Here is a 19,283-nt window from a genome sequence, read left to right on the forward strand (position 1 = left end):
GCAGACACAAATACTGGGGACATAATAAAAAAAATCACCAAGCTACATGCAAGGAAATAAAATGGACCAGAACTCAAAAAGTGAAGCTTGCAAATGTTCATTTCTAGAAACCTAGAAATGTTAATTGTGCCTACGTAGTACCCTGAAAAATGCACCCTTTGGCTTAAATTCCACCTGAAATGATAGCAGCACACTGCCTGGTACAGAGATGTCAACGCAGGAAGAAGCTGAGAAGGGTGATCAAGTAACAAAGCATTTCATGCACTACTACATAAAGTGGATGTGACTGGTCTAAATAAGAGGTGTGGCTAATATAGTAAAGGAATATGATTTTTTTTTTTTTTTTTATAAATGAGTTTTAAAAAATTCTATTAAATTCAAGATACCTGACAAAGTAAATGCTGCAGCAGCCAGGCTGCACCAAACCTGCAGCCTTCTGACTCAAATGCCCAGAGTTAGCCAGAAGAGGGAAATACAATAGGAAAAAAGTTATTATTTGTATATCTGAAAGGCCATTTCCAGGGCAGGAAGGAAACATTCTCCCTTGCAGTGAGCCCAAGCTGCCCCTACACTGCAAGGGTTAAATGCTTGTTTAGGTTTAGAGGGCCAAAAAAAGCAATTTTACTTACCTGATCTTCCACTCCTCTGGCAGCCTGCGTTCTCCTCTTCTACCTTATGCAGTGGGATGTCCCTAGGTGTCCTCATATCCAATGCACAGCTTATGGGATCTGCACTGGACTTGATGATATCTGCAACCACCAGAGCATAGGTGGCAGGGACCAGTCTTACAGCCTAGAGGAAGCCTGCAGGAGCAAAGGATTGGGTATGTAAAAGTGCTTTTTGTACCTCCCCTATACTAAACCTTTAACCCCTGCAGTGGTGGGACAGCCCTACTGCAAGAGAAGATATTTCCTTTCCCTTGAGTTTAGCTTTAAAGCTGAAGGAAAAAAAATCCCTTCAGTTTTAATTACATCACTTACAGTACCTGTATTGAAGATGTTGTGGAGGCAGCTGAACCCTAGAGAAATCTTCACTACTGGGATGCCTGTAGGGATGCCATGTCTCTGAACCTCCAGTACTGCAATGGTTAACCGCTTTGGGTCTTTAGAACAGCAGTACAGGTGGTCCTACAGGACATGTCCCCTCCTCCTCCACTGATAAAAGTTCTATCATTGATTACACTGTAACACAATCTCATAATATGGGAGAGAATCATGGGACTGATCAGACCCTCTCACATTCAGAAATCCTATTACAGGGAGTATAAACGAAGAAAGAGCTTTCCTTTTAAAGATGGCCGCTCATACATGAACTTGAAGCTTTTGGCCCAAAGCTTGAAAAGTACAGCTTCTTTGGGGCAGAGTCACTCGTTGTTGGCCTCTATAGACTTTCAACGAAGTGCCTCAAAAACACTTATGCGCAGTTTCTTGCCTCTCCTCCTCCTAAAGCCGTGTACACACGAGCGGACTTTTCGACCGGACTGGCTCAACGGAACAAATCCGTCGGACAATCCGACCGTGTGTGGGCTTCATCGGACCTTCAGCGGACTTTTTCTGTTGAAAATCAGACGGACTTTAAATTTGGAACATGTTTCAAATCTTTCCGACGGACTCGAGTCCGGTTGAAAAATCTGTTCGTCTGTATGCTAGTCCGACGGACAAAAAAGGACACAAGGGCAGCTATTGGCTACTGGCTATGAATTTCCTTATTCTAGTCCCTTCCCAGTCGTTCGAAAGTCCGTCATCCGCCGAAAGTCTGTCGGAAAGACCGTCGGACCTTTGATGCTGAAAAGTCCGCTTGTGTGTACGCGGCATAAGTCCTAAATAGCTTTTTAATGGTTAAAACATTATATTTAAGCCTGAAAATGCTTGAGGGCCAGTTCACACCAAATGCAGTTCTGTGTGCTTTTTTTCTGCGCTAAAAATGCATGCACAGTGTTTTCTATGTATAACAATTGCTCTAGTTCACACCATACAGTCAGTTTCCGGTGCAGAAACTAACCCAAAAATTACTGCATGGTGTGAACAAAAGCCATTGGAATACATGGAAAACACTGTGCATGCATTTTGTGCAGAAAAAAAGCACATGGAACTGCATCTGGTGTGAACTGGCTCTAAGAACAACACATACAAATGCACAAAAAATAATGCTTCAAAATCACCTTTGTTTTGGGGGGGTGGGGGGGTTGTGTCAAGGTTTCCTATAACACTTTGTATACTGCCATACCATTTTAAAATAGTGGTAAATAGGATGTGGTATTCTGGGGTGCTATTTTTAAATAACACTCTGTACTAGTTGTGTGTGCAGCCATCGCTCATACAATGTCTGTGTACAGCATAGATCACAGGCAAAATGTACAGAGCCAAACACATCAATTACAAATGTAAACACTATTAGACCCCTTTCACATTGGGTTGTTTTGCAGGCGCTATTGCCCTAAAAATAACGCCTGCAAACCGACCTGAAACAGCTGCAGCTGTGTCTACTGGAGCGGTGCGCTAGCAGGATGGTTAAAAAAAAGTCCTGCTAGCAGCATCTTTGGAGCGGTGAAGGAGCGGTGTGTACACTGCTCCTGCCCATTGAAATCAATGGGGCAAGCGCAAAAGTAGCGACGCTTTACTCCTGACGCACCTCCCGCCCCAGTGTGAAAGGGGCCTTACTGTTTACTTTTAAGGGCTCCCCCCTTCCTGTCACAACAGAGAACGAAGGGATACTGGAGGAGGGGGTTGGGGAGGTAGGAAGCAGCAGCAGATACAAAGTGGGGCATTTTATTTTCATTGTGGGATTTTCTGTCTCTGTAGTGCCTGTATATTAACACCTCCCTTGTCCATAGCCTTAAGCCCCTCTTTTTTTATCCTCCCACTGTATGTGACCTATACCTTAATCCCTTCACCTTCTTCTCCATCTGTGTTTGATCTGTATATTTATGATGAAGATGAATCTAGTGCACCACTACCAAGCTGTGTGTTTTAAAGACTATGTTCACCTTACAATAAATATATAACTCCCACGCTGTCAAATTAAAACTTAGGCTTAATGTACACGAGAGGTTTTTACAACCTCTCCTGAACGATTTTACTTGACAGATTATAAGGGTATACTGCAGCAGACACCTGGAGCGGATCCTTAACAGATAGAGAGGTAAATGAATAAATGGTGATGTTAGGCTGTGAACCTTCTAAGACAAAAATAAAGTGCTAGTACAATAATCAACACACAAAGTATATATCTATACAATCAAAAACTTGCTGAGTGCTAAAGTGCAAAGTGAAAGAAATATAGTTACTACAAACAGTAAACATCCATAACTGATGGTGACAGCTAACACGCTGAAGTGGTTAATAGCGTATAACAATGCGAATAATAAAAGTCCAATGCGCACAATAGATCAGAGTATCTTGAATGGGTAAATAGAATCCCAAAAATACAGTGACCGTCAAACAATATTGAGATGAGTAATAAATCCCTCCACCGTGACTGGAAAAAACGGCCGATGCCAGGCCAATCCTCTGTAGTGACACCTGAACGGACAGCATAAACGGATCAAATGCAGCAGTCCTCAGGGGGTCCCTCTTTGACGTTTACAGAAATGGATTGTGGTATAGCCCTTTCCTCTAGTAAGCTCGGTTTGGGGAGGTTGGAAAATGGAAGAAAAGTCCCAATAGCGTAATCCAGTTTAAAATGGGTCAATTTATTAAAACATAGACATATATACACTCACTTTTTGGTTTAAAAACACTGGTAATAATCCACGAGCGACGAGCTCGTATATTTCCTTTACTACTGGTTCCGCCTATTGCTTCAATGCCGACATGTATCGTCACATCACGTGACTTCATCAGGGGTGGTGACAATGTGACGGTTCCAAGCTGTCACCATCAGTTATGGATGTTTACTGTTTGTAGTAACTATATTTGTTTCACTTTGCACTTTAGCACTCAGCAAGTTTTTGATTGTATGGATATATACTTTGTGTGTTAAGTTCACCTTAACTACAAAATAATAAATGTACATATTTTTCCATGTGAAAAAAAGTTTTAATTTTTTTTTTTTTTTTTTACAAAAGAGCCTGCAAAGTATTGCACCTGCGATCAGTGGATTGCAGATGCGATGTCAGGTCCTGCACACTTTCCTTCCAGTTTTCTGCACATACCTCTTAATGGGCTTTCAGGTTGAAAGCTGGAGGAAGAGTGAATGGACTACAAGCACACTCATTAGTGCACTCCCAGTCCATTGAGAACTACAAGCTGTCCAATGCAGTGGCAGACTGAACTTATAGTTCATTCAGTCATAGAGGAGCGCTCGCCTGCTGTCATAAGGAAGGGGGGGAGGGGGGGGGGCTCAGTGGAGCTCTTGGAAAATGTTACAAGTTACACCAAAAATACAGGTGTAACATACAACATGTTTAAAAGGGAAAGTTATCCTTTAACCACTTTAACACCACCATGTTTTTTTACTCCCAAAAAGTTGTGGCAAATGCGAGATCACCTTGAAGTGTCTACTTCGCAAAAAGGGGCACTTTTGAATTTTTTTTTGTCTTCTTTCCGTAAAGTGGTTCTAAAGGTAGAAGGTTTTTTATCTTAATGCATTCTATGCATCAAGATGAAAAAAAAAACTTCTGTGTACAGCAGCCCCCCTAATACTTACCTGAGCCCCATCTTGATACAACGATGTTGCACAAGAGCCTCGGCTGTCCAAGGACTCTCCCTCTTCATTGGCTGAGTAAGCGGCATGCGCTACTGGCTCCCGCTACTGTCAAAGTCAGTGAGCCAATGAGGAGAGAGAGGGGGCGGAGCCGAGCCATGGCTGTGTCCAAATGGACACACAGAGCAGCGGCTTGGCTCGGGTGCCCCCACAGCAAGCTGCTTGCTAAGGGGACACTCAGCAGGAGGGAGGAGCCAGGGTCGTCAGCAGGGGACCCGACAAGAGGGGGATCTGGGCTGCTCTGTGCAAAACCACTTTTGCACAGAGCAGGTAATTATAACGTTTGTTATTTTTAAATAACAAAAAACAAGACTTTAATATCACTTTAAAACCACTTTAATACATGTTATTGAACACCACCAAAATACAGCGCTTTCTGTGTCAAGAAATTATATAAAATTAATTTGGGTACAGTGTTGAAAAATTTGCAGGAAAACTGAAAAACGTCCTGGTAATGAATGGGTACATTTAGCTTAAAGAGTAACTTCACTTTTGTTAAAAAAAGAAATTCTCCCCTGGGTGATCTATGTATGTACATTACAGGTATTTTAACAAACTTTGGTGCAAGTTCCTATTTTTTGTTATTCTGAATAAATAGCTGTTTGTTTGTCTGGGTCTATGTGCAAAATGAATGTGAATGGGAGTAACTTTAGAATAATCAATCAGCCTGCAAGGTTCTAATGAGGAAAGTGGCAGGGTGTTCATACTTTTAGGCCCCTTTCACACTGGAGCGGTGGGTGCATTAGCGGTAAAGCGCCGCTATTTTTAGTGGCGCTTTGCCATCAATTTTGCTGCGCTATTTGGCTGCTAGCGGGGCGCTTTTACCCCCCGCTGGTGTTCAACAAAGGGTTAAAACCAGCCGAGAAAGGGTTAAAACTACCCACAAAGCGCTGCTGCAGCAGCGCTTTCCTGGTGGTATAGCCGCGCTACCCATTGATTTCAATGGGCAGGAGCGGTGGAGGAGCGGTATACACACCGCTCCAAAGATGCTGCTAGCAGGACTTTTCTTAGCGTCGTGCCAGCGCACCGCTCCAGTGTTAAAGCCCTCGGGATTGGAGAGACAGGAACGGCTCTGCAAAGTGGCTCAGGGCGCTTTGCAGACGCTATTGTTAGCAATGTAGCGCCTGCAAAGCGCCCCAGTGTGAAAGGGGTCTTAGACATACATGATTTCCCTTTGGGACTATCTCACCGAAAAATTGCATTTTTGTTGCAGGGGATCCCCAAAATTTGACATGTAACTTAGTGCAGACTTCTGAGAAAATCAGTAATCTAATCACACAAGCAGGAAATGACATTTCTGGGGGGTGTTCTTTACTCCATTTGTGTACAGAACTCCAGGTACCATATTTATAGCACTGCATTTTTCAGAAGATGACAGCGCTGCAGATTGAAAAGGAAAGGTATTTTTTAATAACATTTAATTACAATATGACTTGTGTAGCAATTATATGATGCTATATTATTTTTTTTTATTTGCAATTTTTTTTCCCATAAAAGTGGAGTTACCCTTTAAAAACAGAACTGGTACTGTAAAAAACTAAAAGATGAGTGAGGTTTTGTATTAGAAGAGAGTTAAAAATACAGCCAATTAAACATCTATCTATAACTGTAGTTAAAGTTTTTTGTTTTTTTGGCTGAACTAGATGGACTTGTGTCCGGACTATCCATGTAACATATAGACTAGTACTCAAGTGGTTAAGATAAAGTAATAATCAAATTCAATACGCATTTCTGGTACTTGTATTCATTGTTCCCATATTATCTTTCACTATCATATGTGAAATATGCAGCCAGCAGGCCCAATTCAAAGTTCAAACATGGTGGTCCAAACCCTAGAGAAATATTTCACGTACTGTACACGTCAGAAACAAACACAGATAACAATGTGCTCTCACATTGAAGAATAGTTCCACCATGCTGGTGATGGGTACATTCATTTAAAACTCAGGGCCCAAGGGAAAATGTAACCAACAATATTTGGGAGTCCTCTGGCTCTCTTATAGCCTCTGAGTTGGTGATTCAGAAAAAATGTGTGCATTACCAGTTCTGCAGTTCATGAATGTGTCAAAGATTCTCAAAGATCAGTATGACATGCAGGGAACTAACATTTTTCAGAGGGAGGTCGGCAAATGGCAGCCTCTGTATATCTCCCACGAAGGGTAGGTAAATCCACAGTGCCTGCCAATAGACCTAGAAGTTCAGGTTCATCTTCCTGTGATCCCGCATGTTTTGCTGTATGGCTACATAACACAATGAGTGACAACTCTTGGCTGTGATTCTACAGATTAGAATTACTGCTTGCCCCCCTGTCCATAATATTCATAACAATGCCACAATGACACCCGTGGGCATCTACCCTGTGCTCTCTCTCTATCTCTAGCTTTTCCCTTTCAGCCCATGAACATTACATAGCAGTCACTCCCCCTATAAGACCCATTTCAGCTTTCAGCCAACATACAGCATCTCATTTTAATGACAGATTTAAAGTGAAGTTATAGTGACTGTGGCAGTGCTAATAACAGCAGACACTGGGCTAGTTTCTGTTGGTTACTGTATACCAAAGAGACCTGGTAATCTCTGGAGGATTTAACCCTTAGTCAGCAGCAGTAGGCTGGCTCCTGGACCATGCGTAGCTTTTGTAGAGCTGTCTTTGGTTAGCAGGAACCGCTATTCATGCCAACATCATTCTGTCCTCTTGTTCATATGAATATTCAACATGTACACCAGCAACATAGAGCTGCTTCGATACACCACAACAAATTACCTGGCAGCTGACCGGACCTCTGATTAGAAATGCGCAGGTGACAGAAAGCATAATTGTAAGAACATTAATTAGAGCTTGTGAGGGAGAGGGGGATTTTTAATTCCAATATTCTGGCTCCAGTACTACATAGATGGGTTACACAGAATATTTAATTTGATAAGAACAGCAATGATTGCAATATGTGGTAACTCCTAGCAACCAGAACTTACCTTACCAATGTCATAATACATGACAAACAGTCACTATGGTTTACAGCACATTGCTTATACTATTAAATAAAACAACAAAATTGAAAGTCAGTCTGTTATTTTGAACAGAGGAATAGAACAAAAACTGTAGCATTAAATGACCACATATGACAGAGGGGAAATCTAAGTCAGAAGTGAACAGGTTAATTACTCTAATGACTGTCCCAGGAAATCCACAATGACATATCTCACCATCATACTCGATAAAGCAGCACAAAGTGTGGCGACCAAAAGTAACCAATCTGCAATACTGTTTTCACCGACCTGAATATAGTATACAGATATAGATGTGACTAGTTGCTATGGGATGCTGCTCTACTAAATGAGCTCACTAGGCTTCAATCTGGCTCTTCTTTGTAATCACCAACACAGCAAATTCTCCGCTTTTCCACAGAGCTGACAATCCACACCAAATCATGACAATAACATAACAAGGGACAAATGCAGAGAATTAGAGCCAGAGGGAACCCAACGCTGAGATTAAAGTTTCACATTTCAGAGAAATAAAATCTTGTAAATGCACCAGCAGAAAGATATAGCAAGTGTGGACAGACGGACTGGACTCTACAGTAAAAAAAAATAAATGTTTCATCATTCCCATTAAATCTCAATAATGCAGAGAACTAAGCATTGGCCTCCAGCTGCTGCAATAAGACACAACAGCATTTTAGCACACGGAATTCATTTAATGCCACATTTGAGTTTTTCATACAGAAAGTTCAAATCAGATTTTCCCACACTAAAAATCAATGTTCTCTTTAAGGTGTTATAACTCTCAGGGTAACTTCCCTGGAAGTCTGATGGGAATTCTTCTCCAGACTTGAAGTTTTGGGTCACTTCCTGACCATGCTTAGGGCAGCAACCAAGATACCCGTATTATGGCACTGGATACATTTAGGTTTGACATTCCTTACATCGCCAATCTGTCACCCCTGAAAAGTTGCCGTCACACAGATGACATTTACAGTTATTCTATGGGGGGAGCAGTTACATGGGCCGTGACTGCCGGCTTGTACAGGTAATGGTGAAGGGGTAACAGGATGCTCAGAGAAAAGGAATGGTGTGGACCTCAGCCACATATACTGGAACTTCTCTGTCATCCCCAGCCATGGATCCAGGCAGCAGGTGACAAGAACTGATACAATGTTACAGGCTATTGAAGGAAATATGTCTCCCTACGCAGTTACATTGTTTTCATTCACACAAGGAAGAATCCATCACCTTACCGATCATTGTCAATGCTTCGGAAGCCTGGGATGATGTGACGGAAGCTGCTGTTTCGGTCGAGCTTCGGCTGGCTCTTTGTCCGTTTGATGGAGCCTTTAAGGCGACGGCTGAGAAAGCCCTGGGGGATGAAAAAGGGTGGCACATTAGACAGAACAGAGTCACCTTCCCTTCCCAGTTTTAATTTCTATTAGATAGGGCTGCGTACTGTGAACTCCAAGCCAGGGGAAGGGATGCTGTATGTTGTCAGGGTAGCACACAAGCATCCATCTCACATCTGCTGCTCCCAGAGTCTGCGAAGGGCCAGCAACGTCACCACGAGACCTCCCTGAGCCTCTGTTACCATGGCAACCATCCGCTCACTCTGAAATGCTGTCAGACAAGCCAGGCTGGCATACTGCACGGCTCGTTCACAGATCAACAGCTCAATCAGCCCTCTCAGTAAACCGGGAAAAATGGCGGATGCGGGTGTTCCGCCATCTTCCCAAATCACATGTACTGAGGCTATGGACAAAACCAGAAGCCTAAAATGACCAGACATATCCTGCTAGTCTCTGACCCCCACTAGAAAAGCAATAGCTGGAAGATGATCAGTTGTGAGGGGTAACAACATTGCGATTCTTTGATCTAATTTTACTATGCAAATCCTTGGGGTTAAAACAACACGAGAAATGATGTCGCCCATAGCAACTGATTTCCAGCTGTCATTAATTCAGTACAGGAAAACAACTATGGGAGTGATGCGGTTGGTTGCTACAGGCAACACAAACATTTCCTGCAAGCTTTGTATATGGCTTGGTAAAGCAACAGTCAACCCCAAAGTAACATTTTAGCCACAGAAGGAAACTGGTAGGTTAAACCCCCACCAGTCTTTTATATCCCTCCTTTCCCATCTCTACAGTCTCCATATGCATAACAAACAAGCCAAAACTTCACTAGAAAGCCAGCAATCCCATCGAGCAAACTTATATCTGATCAATAGCCTAAACAGACTCCAAAACTCTTTTCACACTGGCGCAACTTGAAAGTCATGTGACTTTGCCAGGTGACTTCAATGCGACTTTGTAGCAACGTCAGGGAATGCCTGTGTAATCTTCCTGAAATGTCGGATCCAAATCACATCAATTAAGATGAGGATTCGACTTGGAGGCGACTTCCATTAACCACTTGTCGACCAGCTGCCGCAGTTTTACTGCAGCAGAATGGCACGGCTGGGCGAAACAATGTAATGTAATGTTGCTTAGCCCTGTGGCCGCTGCTCGCCCACGTAGCCGATGCGAGTGCCCGGCGGTCGCAATCACCACCGGGCTCCCACGATTGCTGGGGGCACACCGAGAACCGGAATCTGTGTGTGTAAACACACAGTTTCCGGTCCTCTGAGGGGAGCAGAGACTGATCGTCTGTTCATACAGAGTATGAACAGCAATCTGTTTTCTCCCCTACACAGTCACCTCCCCCCTTCAGTTGGAACACACACTAGGGAACACATTTAACCCCTTAATCGTCCCCTAGTGTTAACCCCTTCCCTGCCATTGACATTTTTACAGTAATCATTTTTATAGCACTGATCGCTGTATAAATGCCAATGGTCCCAAAAATGTGCCAAAAGTGTCCGCTGTGTCCGACATAATGTCGCAGTCCCGATAAAAATAGGAGATCGCCGCCATTACTAGTAAAAAAAAAAAAATCATAATAAAAATGCCATAAAACTATCCCCTATTTTGTAGACGCTATAACTTTTGCGTAAACCAATCAATATACGCTTATTGCGATGTTTTTTTTGGGGGGTATTTATTATAGCAAAAAGTTTAAAAAATTGTGGTTTTTTTTTCAAAATTCTCGCTCTTTTTTGTTTATAGCGCAAAAAAAAAAAAAAAAAGTGATCAAATACCCAAATTTTTAAAGAACAACTGTCATCTCTGTTCATGCTGCCAATCAGTAGTGCCAATCAGTGCTGCCAATCAGTGCCACCTATCAGTGCTGCCAAACAATGCTCATCAGTGCTGCCAATCAATGCTGCCACTCAATGCCCATCAGTGCTGCCAATCAATGCTGCCCATCAGTGCTGCCAATCAATGCTGCCCATCAGTGCTGCCTATCAATGCCCATCAGTGCTGCCAATGCCCATTGCCAACTAGTGCTGCCTATCAGTGCCCATCAGTGTTGCCTATCAGTGCCTATCAGTGCTGCCAATCGGTGCCTCCTCATTAGTGCCCATCAGTGCCACCTATTAGTGCACATCAGTGCCTCATATCAGTGCAGCTTCATCAGTGCCGCCTCATCCTCGGCCCCACTGACCCCATCCTCTGTTCTATTGAGCACATACTGTATGGACTTGGATGAGTCAGGTCTCAGGATCTGATGAGGAAGCCACAGCTTTTCACTGTAAATGACTACAGCTTCCCCATCAGACCCTGAGACAAGAATGTTATTTCACGGCTGGGGTGGGACAAATTTAGATGGGGCACCTGATTTTGGTCTTACCTAGGGCAGCACAAAACCAAAATACACCACTGGACATGACCACCATACATGTAGGTGCATACACAGTAAAAATAAGTTAGCTCTAGGAATGTGTGCCCCACATTATTGTTACATGTCTTACTTTTACTCAGGCAGCAGTCTCCTGTCAGGGTCAATGATCTTGCGCTGAGACTTGTAGTTCTGGCTCCAGTGCAATGATCACTGTGGTCACTCACTCAGCATCTTCTCCATTCATTAAAGCCTTGCATTCTTGCAAGCCCTTCAAGGTGTTCTGTGACTGGAGGAGTAGAGATTGTGGTGTTCATCTGCATCTCCTCCAATCACAGAATGCCTTGCATTCATTGAAATAAATTCAAAGCATTTTAAGAATGGAGGAGGTGCTGAGCAAGCAACCCCTGTGACATCTGTGCTACAGCCCTGACTACAAGTTTAAGCACGGGACGATCTATACTGATAGGAGACTGCTGCCTGATTAAAAGTAACATATATAACAAACGCTGCAGCAGCCAGAGTTGGAGCACACATTATTGGAGCAAACATTATTTTACTGTGCAATTGGCAAAACATTTTTAACCATACTTCAGCTTTAAGAATTAAAGTTTAAAAAAATGTAAAATACACACGGGGGTCCCAAAGCGGGGATGTGGGGATGGGGGGACTACAGTTGGTCTTAATTCATTATGTTCATTTATAAAACAATTTGTGTTGTCAGATTTAAAATTTCTTTCACTTTTATTAATCTTTCACATTAGATGAAACAAATACGTGATGGAACATGCTATGTGTCTTCAACATAACAGAAAACACTTAGGGAAACATTGCTAATACTGCGAAAGCACCCAACCCAATGGATCTTCTGCGGCTCGCCATTAATAAAAAGGATAAAATCTAAGAAAAGTTATTTCTTTCCTTCGGTGCTGAAACTAACCATTCTGTGCATTAGTGTTCTGCTCCAGAATAGCATGACTGGGCCCTATTCACTCTGAACAGATAAACAATGAGGCCCAATAATGATCAGCAGGTGACTTTCAAAACACAAGCCGAGCCGCGACAATGCAATTTATTACCACCACCGATGACCGTCATTACTCACTGCTAGCCACACGCCGGGCTGAAATAAGAGCTGCTGTAGTTTACAAATATCTCATTAACAATGTCATTAATACAAACTGCTCACTCCAGCGCAATTATCTTTGGTGGACGAAGAACGAGTCCTTTCTTCCAGGAAAAAATTTAATCTGATGCTTCCTCCGTACACAAGTCTGATTTCAAAGATTATTTAAGACACATAAAATACCACCTGCAACATCAGCTTTGAGTCGTCTCACGCTAAAATGCAATGCGTTCAGCTTAGCGCTTTTTGCACGCACATACTGCGGTTTCCCAAATTGTATCATTTTCCTTATCTAATAATTTGCCTTCAGCCAATCAGATGCCTACTTCCACATAAATTAACGCAGATAGTATCAACTTCTAATTTCTGGTGCTTACATTATTATTATTATTATTATACAGGATTTATATAGCGCCGACAGTTTACGCAGTGCTTTACAACATTAGGGCAGACAGTACAAGTACAATACAATTCAATACAGGAGGAATCAGAGGGCCCTGCTCGTTAGAGCTTACAATCTAGGAGGGAGGGTCAAGTTATACAAAAGGGTAATAGCTGTGGGGGATGAGCTAGTGGAGAAAATAGTGCAGTTGTTAGATGGAGGCAGGATAGGCTTCTCTGAAGAGGAAAGTTTTCAGGGATCGCCTAAAGGTGGATAAATTTGGAGACAGTCTGACAGATTGGGGTAGGGAATTCCAGAGGATGGGCGAGGCTCGGGAGAAGTCCTGGAAGCGGATATGGGAGGAGGTGATGAGGGAGCTAGAGAGCAGGAGGTCTTGGGAGGAACGGAGATGGCGTTTAGGTTGGTATTTTGAGACTAGGTTAGTGATGTAGCTGGGGGCACAGTTGTGGATGGCTTTGTAACTTATTGTTAGTATTTTGAATTTAATTCGTTGGGCGAGTGGTAGCCAATGGAGGGATTGGCAGAGAGGGGTAGCAGACACTGAGCGGTTTGTAAGGTGGATGAGTCTGACAGCAGCATTCATGATGGACTGAAGGGGGGATAGTCTATTTAAAGGTAAGCCAATGAGGAGGGAGTTGCAGTAGTCAAGGCGGGAGATGACCAGGGAGTGAATCAGGAGCTTTGTGATTTCACTGGTTAGAAAGGGACGTAGTTTAGAGATGTTGTGGAGGTTGAGGCGGCAAGCATATAGAATAAAATGGTGGTCATTGCAATTTGTTATGTAACATGCTATTTGCACAGCGATTTATTTAAACACAATTTTTTGGGAAAAATGCACCTTAATGAATTTTAATGCAAATAGAACTATATATAGCCCAATTTTTTGTAAAGTATAAAAGATGATGTTATGCTGAGCAAATAGATACCGAACATTTCACGGTTTAAAATTGTGCACGCTTATGGAATGGCACCTGACTACGATAGGTAAAAATCTCAATAGGCGACGCTTTAAAAATGTTTACAGGTTACCAGTTTAGAGTTACACAGGAGGTGTAGAATTATTGGTCTCGCTATAACGTTCACGGCGATACCTCATAAATGTATTGCAAACACCTTTTACATATACAGGCGCGACCTATGTATGCGTTCGCATCTGTGTGCGAGCGCAAGGAGACAGGGAACATTTAAAAAAAAAAAGAATGGTATAACTTTTTTATTTTTTTACTGTCCCTTTATTTTTTTTATCACTTTTATTCTTATCACAAGTGTTTACATCTGTCAGAGCCTGAAGTGAAGTTAGGACATTGCTTCCAGCCTCCCAGGGTCATAGAGATGGCAAGGGACCACCCAGTCCTCGGCCAGCTCTGTGGTAACCCAGTGTCGCTGCCAGATTGGATCTCTGGCTTCCTGATCGCACGAGAGAGCCTGGAGAGGCGCCGTTGGGCAGCGGGACTCCCACTGCCTGTAAAAGCAATCCAGTGGCTAATTAGCTATGATGGCTTTTATATTACTGGGAATCACTGGCTGAAAAAAAAGATATATCCACTTCAAGCCCACATCGTCATATGACGTCATGCGGGCCGGAAGTGGTTAAATGTGGTGGTTGCACTAGATTTCATTTTAAGCATTTTGCCCTTTATTTTTACCTGGTGATGCAGCCAGTATCATACTTCCTGCCTTAGCGTGTCTGCACTCTGAATGGAGGAACAATGGAGACACCTTTGGACAGCAGCACTGTCACTCTAGCAAGAGGATAGTGTTGGATACACTGGCAGATTTAGATGGACTTGATTTTAGAGGCCGATCTACTGACAGCCTTTCGCCCCATTTACACTCGTGCGACTTTGGACCGCAAAGTCGCATGACAGGTCGCACCCTATGTTTCCCAATGAATGCTGTTCATATCTGTGAGACTTAAAGTCGTAGCTACTTTAAAATAGTTCCTGCAGTACTTTGGTCTGACTTTAATGTGACTTGACGGCCATAGACTTCAATGTAAACCCTCAAATGTCTGCATGATATACGTAGCTTGTGTGTGACTTTGTAGAGCAAAAACAATCACATTGAGCAAAGCCAGAGTCGCAACAAAGTCACACTGTAAAGTCACAATGGAAAAAAGTGCAAGGTTTACGTCACACAAGTTTGATTGGACTCTTAAAGAGGAATTTAACCCCCCTGTCATTTACAGCAAAGGAAGCTGCTTCTGTTTGATCTGCAACTGCTATAGTGATGCACGTGTAATCAGTTATGACACCAGCCATTTGATGGTTTAACAGTTTGGTTGAGAACACAAGAAAATGTGAGAGTTAGCAATCCCGGCAGGAATGTAATCGTTAAATTGATGGGTTTAGTTCCGCTTTATGATTTACTGCTGTTCAGGGGCTCAGGGCTTCAGAAAAATGTCAGCCTCCAGTAAGAAGAAGCAGGAACAATGCAGGAGGCAATTTACAGCATAATTATTATATATATAATTATATGTGGAATATATGTTCCTTCCTGAGAACATACTGTATTTTTTTTATCAAGTTGTTATGGGTAAAGTTCCGCTTTAAGTATGTATTCCTATCTAAAAAAGGTAGCGTTATAGCTCTCAGCCTCCTCCAAATTCCTTTTTTTTTTGCTGCTGTTATTTTGACATCCTTTTAGAGGGTGGCTACATTCTTTCTCCATGGCCCCACTGTATAAAAGAGCATAGACATCCCTCTTGCTCACTCCAGAAATTGAATAGGGACTATGGGGTTTGTAGTGTGCATACAGTAGTGTTTTAAATTTCCCTGCAGATGCCAAAGCACAGGGAGAGAACATATGACCACACAACAGCGCTGCAGGAATAAGGTACTTAGAGGTTTGGTTTTTTGTTTTTAAATCCAGTGGCATGATATACTGTATATGATTTTACAAATAAATATCTGAAAAGTGTGGCATGCATTTGCATTCAGCCCCTTTACCCTGATACCCCTAACTAAAATCTAGTGGAACCAATTGCCTTCAGAAGTCACCTAATTAGTAAATAGAGTCCAGCTGTGTGTAAATTAATCTCAGTATAAATACAGCTGTTCTGTGAAGCCCTCAGAGCAGTGATGGCGAACCTTGGCACCCCAGATGTTTTGGAACTACATTTCCCATGATACTCATGCACTCTGCAGTGTAGTTGAGCATCATGGGAAATGTGGATCCAAAACATCTGGGGTGCCAAGGTTCGCCATAACTGCCTCAGAGATTTGCTAGAGAACCTTAGTAAACAAACAGCATCATGAAGGCCAAGAGACACACCAGACAGATCGGGAATAAAGTTGCTGAGAAGTTTAAAGCAGGGTTAGGTTATAAAAAAATATCCCAAGCTTTGAACATCGTGTGGAGCTCTGTTCAATCCATCATCTGAAAATGGAAAGAGTATGGTACAACTGCAAACCTACCAAGACATGGCCGTCCACCTAAACTGACATGCCGGGCAAGGAGAGCATTAATCAGAGAAGCAGCCAAGAGGTCCATGGTATCTTTGGAGGAGCTGCAGAGATCCACAGCTCAGGTGGGAGAATCTGTCCACAGGACAACTATTAGGCTGCTTTCTCGCTGAAAGCGCCAGCCCTTAGCGGTAAAGCGCCGCTCATTTGAGCGGCGCTTTACCGACATCTAAGAGGCGCTTTTGCGCCGCTCTTCGTCCGCTTTCAAAGAAGGGGTTAAAAATGCCCATGTTTAGGCGCTTTGGAAGTACTACCCATTCCTTTTCATGTGCAGTTCATATGCGCTGTATACAGTGCTCCAAAACTGCCCCAAAGATGCTGCTTGCAGGACTTCCTAATGCAAGCGCACCAGCCCAGTGTGAAAAGACACACTAAAATGAATGGGAGGTGGTTTTCAGGCGTTATTTAGAGGCCATTTCTAGAGCTAAAATGCCTCCACAAATCTGGCCTTTATGGAAGAATGGGTGGCACAGTGGTGTAGTGGTAGCACTCTCGCCTAGCAGTAAGAAGGGTCACTGGTTCAAATCCCAACCACATCACTACCTGCTTGGAGTTTGCATGTTCTCCCTGTGCCTGCGTGGGTTTCCTCCGGGTACTCCGGTTTCCTCCCACATTCCAAAGACATAATGGTAGGTTAATTGGATCCTGTCTAAATTGTCCCTAGTATGTATGAATGTGAGTTAGGGACCTTAGATTGTAAGCTCCTTGAGGGTAGGGACTGATGTGAATGTACAATGTATATGTAAAGCGCTACGTAAATTGATGGCGCTATATAAGTACCTGAAATAAATAAAAATAAAATAAATAAGAAGAAAGCCATTGTTGAAAGTAAGCCATAAGAAGTCCCGATTGCTGTTTACGAAAAGCCATGTGGGAAACACAGCAAACATGTGGAAGTAGGTTCTCTGGTCAGATGAGACCAAAATTGAACTTTTTGGCCTAAAAGCAAGATTCTATGTTTAGTGGAAAACTAACTCTAGCCACCGTGAAACATGATGGTGGCAACACCATGTTGTGGGGATGCTTTTCTTCAGCAGGGACAGGAAAGCTGGTCAGAGTTGATGGGAAGATGGATGGAGCCAAATACAGGGCAATCTTAGAAGAAAACCTGTTAAGTCTGCAAAAGACTTGCGACTGGGGCGGAGGTTCATCTTCCAGCAGGACAACGACCCTAAACATACAGCCAGAGCTACAAGGGAATGGTTTAGATTTAAAGCATATTCATGTGTTATGCTGTGTACACACAATCGGAATTTCTGACAACAAATGTTCGATGTGAGCTTGTTGTCGGAAATTCTGACTGTGTGTAGGCTCCATCGGACATTTGTTGTCGGAATTTCCGACAACAAAAATTTGAGAGCTGGTTCTCAAATTTTCCTGACAACAAAATCCGTTGTCGGAAATTCCAATCGTGTGTACACAATTCCGACGCACAAAGTTCCACGCATGCTCAGAATCAAGCAGAAGAGCCGCACTGGCTATTGAACTTAATTTTTCTCGGCTCGTCGTACGTGTTGTGCATCACTGCGTTCTTGACGTTTGGAATTTCTGACAACATTTGTGCTCCCGTGTGTATGCAAGACAAGTTTGAGCCAACATCCGTCGGAGAAAAATCATGGATTTTGTCGTCGGAATGTCCAATCGTGTGTACTCGGCATTAGAATGGCCCAGTCAAAGTCCACACCTAAATCCAATTGAGAATCTGTGGCAAGACTTGAAAACTACTGTTCACAGACACTCTCCATTCAATCTGACAGAGCTTGAGCTATTTTGCAAAGAATTGGCAAAAATTTCACTCTCTAGATGTTCAAAGCTGATAGAGACATCCCCAAAAAGAATTGCAGCTGTAATTGCAGTGAAAGGAGGTTCTACAAGGGGGGCTGAATACAAATGCATGCCACACTTTTTCAATATTTATTTCTAAAACATTTTGAAAACCATTTATCATTTTCTTTCCACATCACAATTATGTGCCACTTTGTGTTGGTCTATCACATAAAATCCCAATAAAATACATTTATGTTTTTGGTTGTAGCATGACAAAACGTGGAAAATGTCAAAGAGCATAAATACTTTTTCCAAGCACTGTATGTGAATGGATTATGGCAATTAATGCCCTGTACATACAACCGGTTTTCCCGTCGGAAAAAAACTCTGGTTTTTCCGACGGAGTTCTGACAGAATTCCGCTTAAGCTGTCTTGCATACACGCGGTCACACCAAATTCCGACCGTCCAGAAGGCGGTGACGTACAACACGTACGACGGGACTAGAAAACGGAAGTTCAATAGCCAGGAGCCAATAGCATCCTTCTCGTACTTGCTTCAGAGCATTTTTTTGGTACGTCGGAACAGCATACAGACGAGCGGTTTTCCCAAAAGGAATTGGTTCCGTTTGAAAAATTTAGAACATGTTCTCTTTCTAGGTCCGTCAGAATTTTCCACGTAAAAAGTCCGATGGAGCATACACACAATCGGAATATACGATGAAAAGCTCCCGTCTGACTTTTTCTGTCGGACATTCCGCTCGTGTGTACACGGCATAACACTTCTTTCTTTAGCATCACTTTAAGGATCTAGATTGAGGGGTGTTAACAAAACAAACCAAAATAATGGAGGAAGATTATTTGTGTTCTAGCAAGGGAAGTTCAAACATTTTTGCATCTTGAGGGGCATTAGTTTCAGAGCGTTTGGAGCAATTGAATGAGCTTGGCCCTTCTCAAAAATAAGTAAAAGCCTACAGGGCAAAGAAGAGAGAAAAGAAAATAGAGTAAAGGTATTACAATAAGGGGTAGGGAGAGGTGGTGAATAGGGAGGGTATGAGGAGAAAGAAAAGGAGTGATTGGGGAGCATAGGGAAGGGCAGGGGGAATCAAGGCTT

At 42.7% G+C, this 19,283-nt stretch overlaps 1 protein-coding gene across 11 annotated transcripts in view; it reads right to left on the reverse strand.

Moving 5' to 3' along the window:
* The window catches only part of DAB2IP (DAB2 interacting protein), a 728,988-nt gene that overhangs the window by 354,619 nt on the left and 355,086 nt on the right, over nt 1–19,283 (reverse strand). For 10 of the 11 annotated variants that reach the window (XR_012236021.1, XR_012236022.1, XM_073599533.1 and 7 more), the window contains one exon: nt 8,943–9,061. Coding sequence is in view for 8 of the 11 variants with exons in the window: in XM_073599533.1 (XP_073455634.1) it covers nt 8,943–9,061 (119 nt within the window). In the remaining 3 variants the exon portion in view is untranslated. Of the gene's footprint in view, nt 1–8,942; nt 9,062–9,148; nt 9,285–19,283 lie in introns of those variants that run through there. The other variant, XM_073599538.1, reaches the window with a different exon arrangement.

The sequence above is a fragment of the Aquarana catesbeiana genome, linkage group LG09 (assembly GCF_042186555.1).
Source record: "Aquarana catesbeiana isolate 2022-GZ linkage group LG09, ASM4218655v1, whole genome shotgun sequence".
Lineage (NCBI taxonomy): Eukaryota > Metazoa > Chordata > Amphibia > Anura > Ranidae > Aquarana > Aquarana catesbeiana.